This window comes from Archocentrus centrarchus, chromosome 16, assembly GCF_007364275.1.
Source record: "Archocentrus centrarchus isolate MPI-CPG fArcCen1 chromosome 16, fArcCen1, whole genome shotgun sequence".
NCBI classification, from domain to species: domain Eukaryota; kingdom Metazoa; phylum Chordata; class Actinopteri; order Cichliformes; family Cichlidae; genus Archocentrus; species Archocentrus centrarchus.
Window position 1 is genome coordinate 8,463,411 of NC_044361.1, and position 12,475 is coordinate 8,475,885.

At 39.7% G+C, this 12,475-nt stretch overlaps 1 protein-coding gene across 1 annotated transcript in view; it reads left to right on the forward strand.

The window, feature by feature from the left end:
* LOC115794434 (dolichyl-diphosphooligosaccharide--protein glycosyltransferase subunit STT3B-like) overlaps positions 1-12,475 on the forward strand; it is an 81,626-nt gene that overhangs the window by 58,692 nt on the left and 10,459 nt on the right. The window contains exons 6-9 of the mRNA XM_030749950.1: positions 4,532-4,630; positions 5,056-5,202; positions 8,582-8,630; positions 9,397-9,551. Coding sequence (XP_030605810.1) covers positions 4,532-4,630; positions 5,056-5,202; positions 8,582-8,630; positions 9,397-9,551 — 450 coding nt within the window. The remainder of the gene's footprint in view (positions 1-4,531; positions 4,631-5,055; positions 5,203-8,581; positions 8,631-9,396; positions 9,552-12,475) is intronic.

Here is a 12,475-nt window from a genome sequence, read left to right on the forward strand (position 1 = left end):
TACAAAAAATGTCACTAATACTTTTATCGATTCACTGCAAATCTACAGATTGTTTAAAATATAGGTAAAGATCTGAAACACATACTGATATTTTTATTAAATGAAATACTTTGACCAAGAGGGCTTATGTCATGCACCACCATCCTGAGATGTTAGCCAAGCAAACTTGCATTAAATTGGGTTGACTAAAAAAACCGTCCAACATTGGACACACTTGGTTTGACAAAGATACCTTCTAATTCAGAGCAAACCAATGGCTCAGTCAAACAAGGAAAACTAGGACAGCAACCTCCTTGCATGTTAAAAAAAAAAAAATCAGTGGCTGCCTGCTGATTGTATTGAATTTTTTCACATTTTGCAGCCAACTGCAACTTGTGACTAAATGGTTGCCCAGAGCTTGATCACAAGCCGATTGCAGAAGTTGCAGTCTGACTTGGACTGACTGCAATCACTCTGATTGTCAGAGGTTTGGAAATAATTTCTGTCTAATTTATGAATGCAGACATATTCCAACATGCTGCCATCAGTCTGAATGAGTCTCTGTCAGTGAGCCAACTACAGAGGACTTGACTCAACTGGCTGCCAGCTGGTTGTATTCTGCTTATATTCCTGTAGAACAGGAAGGTTGCTGAGTGCAAAGCTAATAGACAGAAATTCACATTTAACTATGTAGACAACAATAGATGTGACTTTTACAATTAATTACTGTATTATCAGAAACAGATTGTGTGTAATTGCCAACTTGACCCCATTCAATCAAGGACTGATGGCAGACTGACTCCATCTTTTGGAAACATTTATGGCAGGTTTCATTGACAGTGTTGCTATGCTTGACAATCTCATTTTTCAGCATATTTAAAAAAAAAAAAGATAAATCGCAATATATCTTGTTGCAATACTCAGCATTTCCCAAAAGATTTACAATTGTAATAATATTGTAAAAGTTCAGTGTTGAGGCTTCTATCTTCTTCAGTGAGTACAACACAGTCCAGGAATGGTAACTTTTATCCTTGGTATCCTCCCTGGTGAACTTTGTTTTTATCCCTTCTACTTCTTGGATTTTGATTTTGACCCAGGTGTCATCCACATATCTGTACCAGGGTCGAGGTGCTATCTCTTTGAAGGAGCCAAGCGCTTTACCTTCCACTTCCTCCATGTAAAGGTTGTATACAAAGGGGGGGGAAGGGGTTCTTCAGGTTCTTGTCTGTAGAAACCCTCATTGTATTTGAAATATCTGGTAGTAAGGCAGAGGTTTAAGAGTGTGCAAATCTGATTGTTGGTGAGGAGCTGTCTGTAGTCATTTTCTGACCATCTCCACTGCCTCTGCTGTAGGTATACAAGTGAAAACACATCAGAGGACACTAGTTGATTGAGTGTAAGTTTGCAGACCTTGTTGGTGAAGTCTGTGAGGAAGCATATCTGATAGGTTCTTCACCCTCTTGCATGGTAGTAAATGGTAGTGCAAGTTAAAAGTGACGTGACAGCTGGCACACATCACGCTTTGGTGTGGTTTTGGCTTGTTGTGCACCTCAATTTATTTATTATAATACACCTGAGAGGTGCATGACTGCTTGAAGACACGAGTGCACAATCAGGTGGATCTTTACAGCCATTTTAAAGACATACAACTACAGGAGCCCAGATTCCTTCATTATAGGGTGGTGCTGCAACAGCTTGAAAACATGGCTTTCTGGAGAAAACTTGGATTCTGATTCCTGTTTTGACATCTTCTACTCCTAATCCAGTGCGAATGTGCAGGTTTTTTGGCTACAACTGTTGAGGGGAAGACCGCAGCACCTCCGGTATACCCTCAACCGCCAGTATAATCATGGGGCTGTGGTGATGTCAGACTTTGCGTGTGATGCAACCAATTAAGTGGCTATAAACTTGACTTAAAAGACAAAGACACACCAAAAACTGGAAGTTGGTCATTAAAAGACAGCAAGTCAAAAAGTTAAATTATCTAACCGTACTCCGCTCCACAGACTGCAGGAATAAGCAGCTACAAACTGCCCTTAAGTATTACGTAGCCTAATTACTGAGTGGAGTCGAGGGCTATACCTAAGGTATATAGAGGTAAGAGAAAGCAAGACACACCTGCACAGTATACTGTAGGTGATTATTTGCAGCTGCAGAACCTAAAATGTCATGACGTGAGGCAGTAGAAGTACCACACAAGCTCAGAGGAGAATGAGGCAAACCTGCGTAGTCTTGCTTGCTTATGAGAAACATTGGTCAGCAGTACTACTGAGTCTTTACCTCGCAGTATAAAGCTCTTTGGAATAACTGTTGTTGTGATCTGGACCTATATAAATAACATGGCATTAAGTTCAGAGTATAGACACACGTGTGTCATTGTGTGTCTTGTTTATAATAAGACTGTACAGCCTGTAGTTTCAACCCTTTTGTTTGATTGGTTACATAGTGAAATTTAATTTTAAACTAGCAGGACTTCTGTGGAGGCTTTTGTTACTGAAGCTCTGTTTTAGTACGTCTGGCCACTGAAGGTTTATTTGGTGTTCAGGTTTAGTCGGCATATTTGCAGCAAGCCTGTAGTCTGATTGTGCCGCTGACTCCCAAGTGTGTAAATCGTTTGAACTCTGTAGCTTAATCGCTCTTACACTGTCAACCGTGATTTAGGCTCAAAAGGCGTTTTCCTCTTTTTTTGTTTGTTTTTTTTCCCACCACCCCTTGTGTTTAGCGTCAAGGACATTTCTGAGTTTGTGTTTGCAACCGTCCTAGAATCACAAACAGTTCCTTCTTAGGCACCATCTTTCTCATCCTAATTAAATCTTTAGTGGTATTTATCAAATTGCTGATATTCTATTTCATTTATTCACATTGTAAAATTACCAACACATTCCCCAAATCCCTAGTAATTAGACACGCAATAGCTGCAACAGACATATTAGCATATGTTGAACAGGAACTAATTTTTGTATTAAGATAAATGTGCCAAATTTAGGTCATTTTGTCGAGCTCAAGTTTTCTGTATGGTGTAAATTGTGTATGCATATGATGAACTACTTACTTCCGTGTGTAAGATCTGCACAGTGTCGTTTTTGCAGTGAAAGGTCATTCTGTCACTGTAAACAGCTTCCACGAAAACTCTGCTTACCCGATTCCTATATTGGCTGCTGCCTGGAGCACACTGATTCTTAATGACAAACAAAAACAGGTCACACAGAGTTTAAGTTTAATTTAAAATAAATTAAATAAAAGTGTAAACAATTGGGAATATAAGAGGAAATGTTGTTCTTAGTGGTACTCAAACCAGAGGAAGCAGTGGAGTTACTGAGGTCTGTTTTCAGCTGTGGTGGTTTGTAGTGCCATAATGAGTATTTTGTGCAGCAGGATGGAGTATCTGGGATTGAGTTAAAATAAACTACAATGAATACATGCTTATTGCAGTGAAGGATTCTGTCAGCCAGTGCAACAATGTAGCTCAAAGGAATTGGATGTGAGGCTTTGTACACATGGCACTTGTTAGTAGAAACTATTCATCATTCCTCTCTTTTTGGAAGATTTTTTTTATTTAGAAGAATAATATAGAATATCACCAGGCAGTGTGCTGATTGGATTAAAAGCTCCCTGAAAAGCCTTCAGCTGATCCAAAATGCTGCAGCTAGAGTACTGACAGGGACTAGAAAGAGCGCATATTTCTCCCATATTGGCTTCTCTTCATTGGCTCCCTGTTAAATCCAGAATTTAATTTAAAATCCATCTCCTCACATACAAGGTCTTGAATAATCAGGCCCCATCTTATCTCAAAGACCTCATAGTACCATATCACCCCAATAGAGCACTTTGCTGGCTTACTTGTGGTTCCTAGGATACTTAAGAGTAGAATGGGAGGCAGAGCCTTCAGCTTTCAGGCCCCTCTTCTGTGGAACCAGCTCCCAGTTTGGATTTGGGAGACAGACACCCTCTCTATTTTTAAGATTAGGCTTAAAACTTTCCTTTATGATAAAGCTTATAGTTAGAGCTGGATCAGGTGACACTGAGCCATCCCTTAGTTAAGCTGCTATAGGCCTAGTCTGCTGGGGGGTTCCTATGATGCACTGAGTGTTTCTTTTCATTCACCTCTTTTCACACTGTTTATACCCCACTCTGCATTTAATCATTAGTTATTATGAATCTCTGGCTCTCTCCCACAGTGTATCTTTTGTCCTGTCTCTCTCCCCTCAACCCCAACCTGTCGTGGCAGATGGCTGCCCCTCCCTGAGTCTGGTTCTGCTGGAGGTTTCTTGTTAAAAGGGAGTTTTTCCTTCCCGCTGTCGCCAAGTGTTTGCTCATAGTTTTTTTTTTGTTTTTTTATTATCGTTGGGTTTTCTCTGTAATTATTGTAAGGTCTTTACCTTACACTCACATTGCTGTGAGGTGACTGTTTTGTTGTGATTTGGTGCTATATAAATCAAATTGAATTGAATTAGATTGATGTAAGGGTGAGTGAAAGCACACACACTCAGTTGAACGTGCTGGTGGTTTTGTCATCTGTAACTGGTCATAACTGGTTGGTTTCTTTCTGCAGCCTACAGCACTTTCTACATCATTGGCCTGATCCTGTCCATGCAGATCCCATTTGTGGGCTTTCAGCCAATCAGGACCAGTGAACACATGGCCGCAGCAGGTCAGTAACCAGTCACGTGGGGTAAGGGTGGAAAGTATCAGTGGAAGCCTGTAATATGTTTGCTGCAAGTCTGTGAACTAAGTCAGATTTTATGACATTTAGGAGAATGCTTTTTTTTTCCTGTTTGTTTGTTTGTTTGTTTGTTTTTTTATATACTTAAAAAAAAAAAAAAAAAAAAAAAGCACTACTCTCACACTTTGTCAAAACACTGCACACTGCCTAAGATGTTTACTTATTTCCATGGAAGCATTTGCTTTGCATACCAATAAAAAGATGTAATTATCTGCAGCTTTATTTTTACTTTGTCAAATACAACTTCTTGGTTTGTCTCTGTTATAGTGAATTTAACCAGGGATTAAGTATATTTACTGCTTGTGTTTACTTCAGCTCTTAAGCCCCGTCTTGTTTGCGCTGTATCTCCGCAGGTGTGTTTGTGCTGCTACAGGTCTACGCCTTTCTGCAGTACCTGAAGGACAGACTGACCAAGCAGGAGTTCCAGACTCTCTTCTTCTTGGGAGTCTCTCTGGCTGCTGGAGTTGTTTTTCTCTCTGTCATCTATCTGACATACACAGGTTGGTAATCTGTTAGAAGGCTGGCTGTTTTATTTGATGGTGCAAAGTAGAGATGGACAAAAAAAATGTGGGCAGAAAAAGCAGAGAAATGGCATGCAGTAAAGATTAATCTGGCTAGGATTAAAAAGGGGGGCTCTAGTGCTAAGAACATCCTATGTTATGTTCCCAACACCATTCAGCCATGAGGTCACTGCAGAAAGATTTGATTACAATAACTCAGGTTCAATGGAGGTGTCTCTCTATGGGAAAGCCCCTCCTGACCCCACACAAGGCATTCTCTTCAGCTTCTTTGCTGTCCTGATTCCTGATTATCCACTCAGCCTTTTGTCAACACGGATGTCAGTGTACATGCTGAACATGGATTTTCTGGTCCTGTGTACATTTTTTTCTTTGTTTTTCAAAAATAAAGAAAAAAATTGCACTCTTGCTTAATAAGTCAAAAAGAAAAGAACATTATTTTTGTAGAAGCACCAATGGGTTCACTTCATTCTCAAATATTCTGGCACTTAAAACGTTTTTACTTGGATGTGCAGACACTTGCTCTCTGCCTGGAGAGAGCTGTGACAGTGATTTCAGTGGTTGCTGGGTCACAAAAACTGCATGTAGAGACTCATCAGTCAGATCTGCTAAGTGTCTTTTAAGGCTTTGGGGACTTTGCCCAAAAGTGATTTAACATGCTTTTCCCAAGCAAATGCTCATATTCAGTGTTTCACAACAACTTGTGCTGGAGTCAGCTTCACATTTTCATTTTTTTTTTTTTTTTAAATAAAGCAGACAGTTGGCTTATTGGGGGTCATAAAGTGTCATACAGTCTTTGGCGAATTTTCCCATACATTCCTGTTGTGGATTACTGTATGACTCACCCTTATTACATCTCTCCCTGTATACACAGGAATGGAGTTTTATAGATATCCACCTTTCATACATACAACCAAGTTATCCTGTAATTATATAATTTCAGTTTTCATGGTGAGACATTCCTATGAAGATTTGACAGAGGCTATTATTGAGCTGGCTAGTCACTTAGTTCCACATGTGTAGCATTTAACATATTTCCAAAGGGTAATAATAAGTCGGCACAGTGAGGCAGATCAGTGTTATACTGCTTATAAAAAATCCCAGACTAAAGAGGCAATGTCCTATTACACAGTACATCACTATTAGGAAAAAATGGTGCTGTGAAAGGAATGACACTAGAACAACTGAGCAAAGGTGTGGTTGTGTTGGCAATTTTCAAGATGGAGCCTTTACGCTGTCAGAGATAATAGGTCTGCTTTCTACGGATGAACTGTAATCAGCAGTAGAATGAAAGTGAATAGGCAGGTCATTCAGCTAAAATGCAGTGCGCCCGCGCAGGTGAGCTTTTCTAAATCACTCTGTTCTGCCACGTCAGGGCTGAGAAGTGTCTCGCTATATCATTAGGCTGTCGTTCTCCTCAGTGCTACAGAGTGCTGTCCCAGTGCGTGGCATTACACGGGGAAGTGGCTCTATAATTTCATGCATCTCAGTTGATATGAATAGGATGGACAAAATAATAGAAACACTTGTCAGTTCAACGACACCATAAGCTGCAGCCTCTAAAACCATCACACAGTTGCCTCAATGCCTCCCAGAACACTGCAACCTTCATGAAAGGAGAACGTATCGATTTAGGATGCATTCTTTTTTTCCTATGTGTACCCATTTAACTGGCTACTGGGATATAATCACATGCCAGGCATTCTGGTTTCAGTGGAGGTTCTGTATGCAGCTTTCGACACTTTCAACTACATATTTATTTGCTGTTAAACATAATGGCCAAGCAAACGAACTGAAAACACCAGAAAAAAATCCCTGATTCAGCACACTGCAATACACGGCATCAAAAAAAAAAAAAAAAGTCTTCACGAAGAAAGGGTAAGTAAAGCAACAGTGTTCAGGTCTGCATGGTTATCTGATTGACTTGCCTTTAGATTCACTTCCCCTAAAGGTACCTTGAGCTGCTCCTTTACTTCCCAAGGGTTCACGGCAGGAGAGGATTTCCAGTCCTCTGCAGAGGGATCAGTTTCCAAATCTTAGTTCAGTACATTTAGTTTGTATATGAACTCTGAATGATAATGTGCACTTTCTCAATCAGTCTAGTAATTGAACTCAGTTTAGATATTTTTTTTTTTTTTTTTAGAAAGAGAGCTTAAATGTGTGCCTCAGCTCTTCAAAAGAGTTGATAACATCAGGGTTTGAACAGTACAGATCTTGAGTCTTTTGAGAGCCCTTTACAGGCCCTAAAGAATCAAAATGCCTGTTCTTTAAAACTTCCTGGGGCAAAACAATTGTTACTCCACACTCATTACTACTCCAGATCTTGTAAAATACCATTTAAAAAGTCAGAAGTGGCTCCATAGTGTAGCGGTTTACATATTCGTCTAACAAGCGAAAGATTCCCGAGCCAATTCTGGGAGGAGACATAATTCCCTTTGAGGTTGTGTCAGGAATGGCATCCGGTGTAAAAGTGTAACAAATCAAGCAGAGCTACCCGCTGTGGTGACCCCTTGTGAATAAAGGAGCAGCCTTATTACAAAGGCATAGAAATTTAGTTTTGATGCAGTTTTGTAGGTTAAGCGTGTCTTTGCCTTAAAGTAGAGCCGGAGCGTTTTTACTCTGGGGTTTAACACAATCGAAGACGATGTGCAACTTCTTTAAAGTGGACTTGTTCTGCTTGGTCTTTTTTCCTGTCACACATACTGTTATAGTGATGGACATTCAGAAGCCCACTCACCTGCTGTTCTTGTCACAAGGGACAACCAATCAGAAGATAACTGACTTAAAGGAAGGTTGCGCTTTAAAGGGAGATGAGCTAATTGAGCTGCAGGGCTGCACTAAGGCTCAGTATAAAATAAATAAATGATTTTGGCCTGTGAATTATGCAGAGCTACTCTAGTTGAGTGAATGTACTTGATTACTTTGTACCTGAAAGGACCCGAACCTGTAATACCATTAGGTCTTCTTTGAATACTGAGTATGGGCCAAGTAATTACAGCTCTCATCTAAGGCCATTGAGATGCTGTGTGTGTAAAACAATAGTGGCTTCTGAATAGAATCAGTAACACAATGACGGCACACATCTATTACCTGCATAGAAAAGGACCACCTGCTGGCTCTCTAACAGCGCTGACTCATTTCGGTGCTCTCATTTATCATCATGCTGCCCATATCAGAGAGTAATTTTATGATCAATACACGCAGGAGGAGCGTAGTGGACCAATTAATTGTTCCACCAATGCGTAACAGAATACACAGATCACTGACGGTCCACAGCTGTGTGTGGCTGCAGGTCTGTTTGTTTTGCTGCGTTCGTGAGTATGTTGTATCTAAGTCCATGTGGATGTTGTTTCTCCCTCAGGTTATATTGCTCCATGGAGTGGGCGCTTCTACTCCCTTTGGGATACCGGGTAAGTCATCAAATACGTTTACCCACTGTGGGGATGCAGGTACAGTAAGTTTCACAGGAGATTTACGCCACTTTGTCTACTCATGAAATTCTGATTTATTCAGCTTTAGCTCATCTCAGTGAATGTGTTTAGTAAAAGATGAAAGTGACTTCTTTTTCTCATGCAGAGGGGCAAAGTTGTCACCCAGCTTTAGAAATCACAGAATTTTTCAAGCAACACCCTCACCTTTTAGTCAAATCAAATGCATTACAGCATAACAAATGCTCTAGCTGTGCCTCCCCTCATTCTAGCTGTGTGTGTTTTGTGATCATCAGCAAATCAGTCAGTGCGTCACCCTGCCCAATCATAAAAATCCCAACTAGATAATGCTCCCCTTCTCTGCTCCCAGATCTGAGCTTACAGAGAACTACCAGACTGCAGCATCAGCTGTAAAACTGTAAAACTCTCACTGTGTGAACGTTCATGTTGGGTGTATGTGCACACATGCCTCAGTAATCTTTTTTTTTTTTTTTTTTTTTTTTGAAGGATGTTAAGCTTTCTGCTGCAGTGCAGTAAAAGTAATTGGGTCATGCTCGGACCCAAGATAACTGACATCAGCCAGAGTTGATTCTCTCTCTCACATTCACGATCAACACAGCCACTTCATTTATGTTTTGACTGACACCAGTTTAACAAAGTTTATAAAGACCCCCTTGTTCACTTCCTTTGTCTAACTGTACTCTTCCTGTGCTGTGTAACCTCTGTCTGTCGTCCATGTTGTCCACAGCTATGCTAAGATCCACATTCCAATTATAGCTTCAGTATCTGAGCACCAGCCCACCACCTGGGTGTCCTTCTTCTTTGATCTTCACATCCTCGTCTGTACCTTCCCAGCAGGCCTGTGGTTCTGCATAAAGAACATCAATGATGAGCGTGTCTTTGGTAAGAACGGAATAAACATTTTTCTTTAAAACTTAGAGTTCCGCTCATGGATTATTCTTAGTAATATGTAGGTTTAAAATGACTGTCTTTGTCAAGATTATACACAGTATAAATTATAGTATAGTCAGTCCTTCAGAAGTTTTTTTTTTTTTTTTATCTCCTGCGCAAAATAAAGCAGGAGGGTAATGTTGTCATAATGTCCATCTGTCTGTGAAGTTTTACCTGATTGACTGAAATGGAGAAAGTGGGGATTCCCCATATCTAGCTGCTGACCAGGTCACTGAACAGCTGGCAGTAGCTGGGAATCCCAAATTTGAAGGTAAAGAGCCAGTATGTCTATAGTAACATCAGTTCTAGGCTGCAGCCTTGTTGATTACCCTTTGATGCCAACTTCTGATTGGCTGAGCATTGTCTAACACGTTGGTCAGGGGTGACTCGGCCTTAAATAGTACAGACTATGACTCCTCATTGAGCAATATTAAAGCCATACCTACTGCTCAGCAATATTGCGCAAAGGTAACATGTCTGCATTATGGTTATAGTGATGATGTGTGTATATATAATGCATAGATATCATATTATGTAGTAATATTCCTGTATACACACGAGTATAATATGATGTGAATTCCTTGTAAGTATGCATTATATCCAGCTTGTTGTTCTAGATTATATAATTGAAAGACATTATGTAGTATACACCCCTGTACAAGAATGCAGTATGTACTTTCTGTAATTTGTTTCCCATGGAAATTTTTGTGCGGTTATGAAGAAATACCAGAAATGTTAAAGATAACAACTAATCTTTTACAGCATGCTTAAAATTGTTTTTGATTTAATGATTTAATTTAGCTGGAATCTGTGTTATATCTTTACAAACCCAGGGGTGAGTAAAAGTATTTGGATAAAAGTTTAGGGCAAGGCCTCCAAATTAGGGCATAATAGTTTTGCAGATGATAAGATGTCTGCTGAAGGGTTTCTATTATGAAATGGGGCTGTAATGTTATCCTGACTTTGGCATTTATTTTAGATTTTCATTATTTCACGGCAGGAGGATGTCCCCATCAGTGATGGGTCTCGTTCAGATTATCTCTAGTCTTTTTTCCTCATGCATGAGCTGTTTTGTTGAATGTGAACTGCAAAAACATCGCAAGAAATGTGCCAAAGCAATTAAGAAGAACTGTAATAAGGCTCCGTTATGCATTGGCGTGCCATCACTGTGTGTAGTGCTGTAACAGAGATGAGTTTTAATGGCTGGCTGGTAAAATAACAAATCCCCTCTGGAATCTTTCAGCCTGTTTCTCTTTTAGTTTTTCTGACACTACAAACAAATTTAAAAAAAAAAAATTGTAATCTGACAAATACATGCTAACACAGTGGTGCAACACTTAACAAGGCTGATTTAAGTATTTCGAAATGTGAAGGCACTTTATCAAACCTATTTGTGGAAGATGAGTCATGACAAAGTGGTAATCTATTAATATCACTGTTAGCACAAGTAAACTCTCTCTTGCTTAAATAGGCTCACTCAGCATCCATCACTTTAAAATAAGAGGTGTGTTTTGGCTTAAGAACAGCAGTGTTTACAGCAGTGTTCTTGACCTCAAACCTCAGCACAAAGAATTTAACTCCTGCTATTTTGTTTAGATGATATTTGCAGACTGATAGTCCAGCAAATCGGTTTTTTACTTGATTCTATGGCAGAAGCAAAGTCCTCGGTGAGGAGCAAACACTGTTTTCTTTAGTATCCACACACTGAGATCCAATCAAATACTGAAGGCCCCTTCCTGAGATGTTGATAACAAAGAGGGCGGCTTTTTATATAATTGTCACTCAGGTGGAATTACGGGGTCCGGATAAATGAATTTCACACCAGTATCTGACAATCACGAGCTTAGTCATTATTAAAAGTGCATTACACTGGTGAGCATTAAGTTAGTAGTTCATAGAAAGTAAATTAAATCTGCTCTAGCCTTCGTAGGTCTTTCAGTCCTCTGGTCTCAGCTGCAGTTTAGTTTAGACAATTTAAAGCATCACATTTTTTTCAGGTTTCTGCATTCTGGTGAAATTTTATGCAGCAGATTATACTTTCTTCTTTGTTATTGTACAGGAAAATATCAAAATGAATATTGATGCTGTAATGTTCAGGTACTGCTTTTAAATATTCATGCTGTAAATGATATTTTCTTATTTAATGAGAATCCCTGCTGGATCTATACAGATAAACAATTGGTCCTCTTATACATCTGTAAATGCAACAACACTTATAATAAACATTAACCTGCTAGCTCACAACTTAGTTTTGATACCCTTCAGTTATCAGCCTGCCTCATGTGGAGGGGTCTGGTCTGGTTCATGTCTGGTGTGTCCCCTAATTTGTTGTCACAAGGGCATTCATAGCTAATTGAGTTGTAACAACCCAGAAAGACGACTGCTGTGGCTCATTTCAGAAAGCCAAAGTGCAAACGATTGCAGTAATGATATTAAAACCAAACAAAAAAAAAATAAACAAATACATAAATAAAACAGAAGGCAGCACAGTGGTGAAGCGGTTAGCACTGTCGCCTCACAGTAAGAAGGTCCCGGGTCCTAGTTTGCATGTCCTCCCTGTGCCTGCATGCATTTTCTCCAACTATTCTGACTTCCTCCCACAGTCCAAAGACCAGCATGTTAAATTGGTGATTCTAGTTGGACGTAGGTGTGGATGCAAGATCGCTCAAGTGCTTAAAAAATAAAGTGGTGTGTGAATATGTGTGTGAAAAGGTGTAGTTAGCTTGTAGTGTAAGGTCCTTTGGGAAATCACTCAGACTATAAAAGTGTTTTGAATGCCGTTCTTTGTTCAAAGGTGGATTTTTGCCATCTGTGAGAAGACAAATCTATCGTAAGCAGACCTTAAGTTGAGATTGATTGCTGTTGTGTGTAAACTG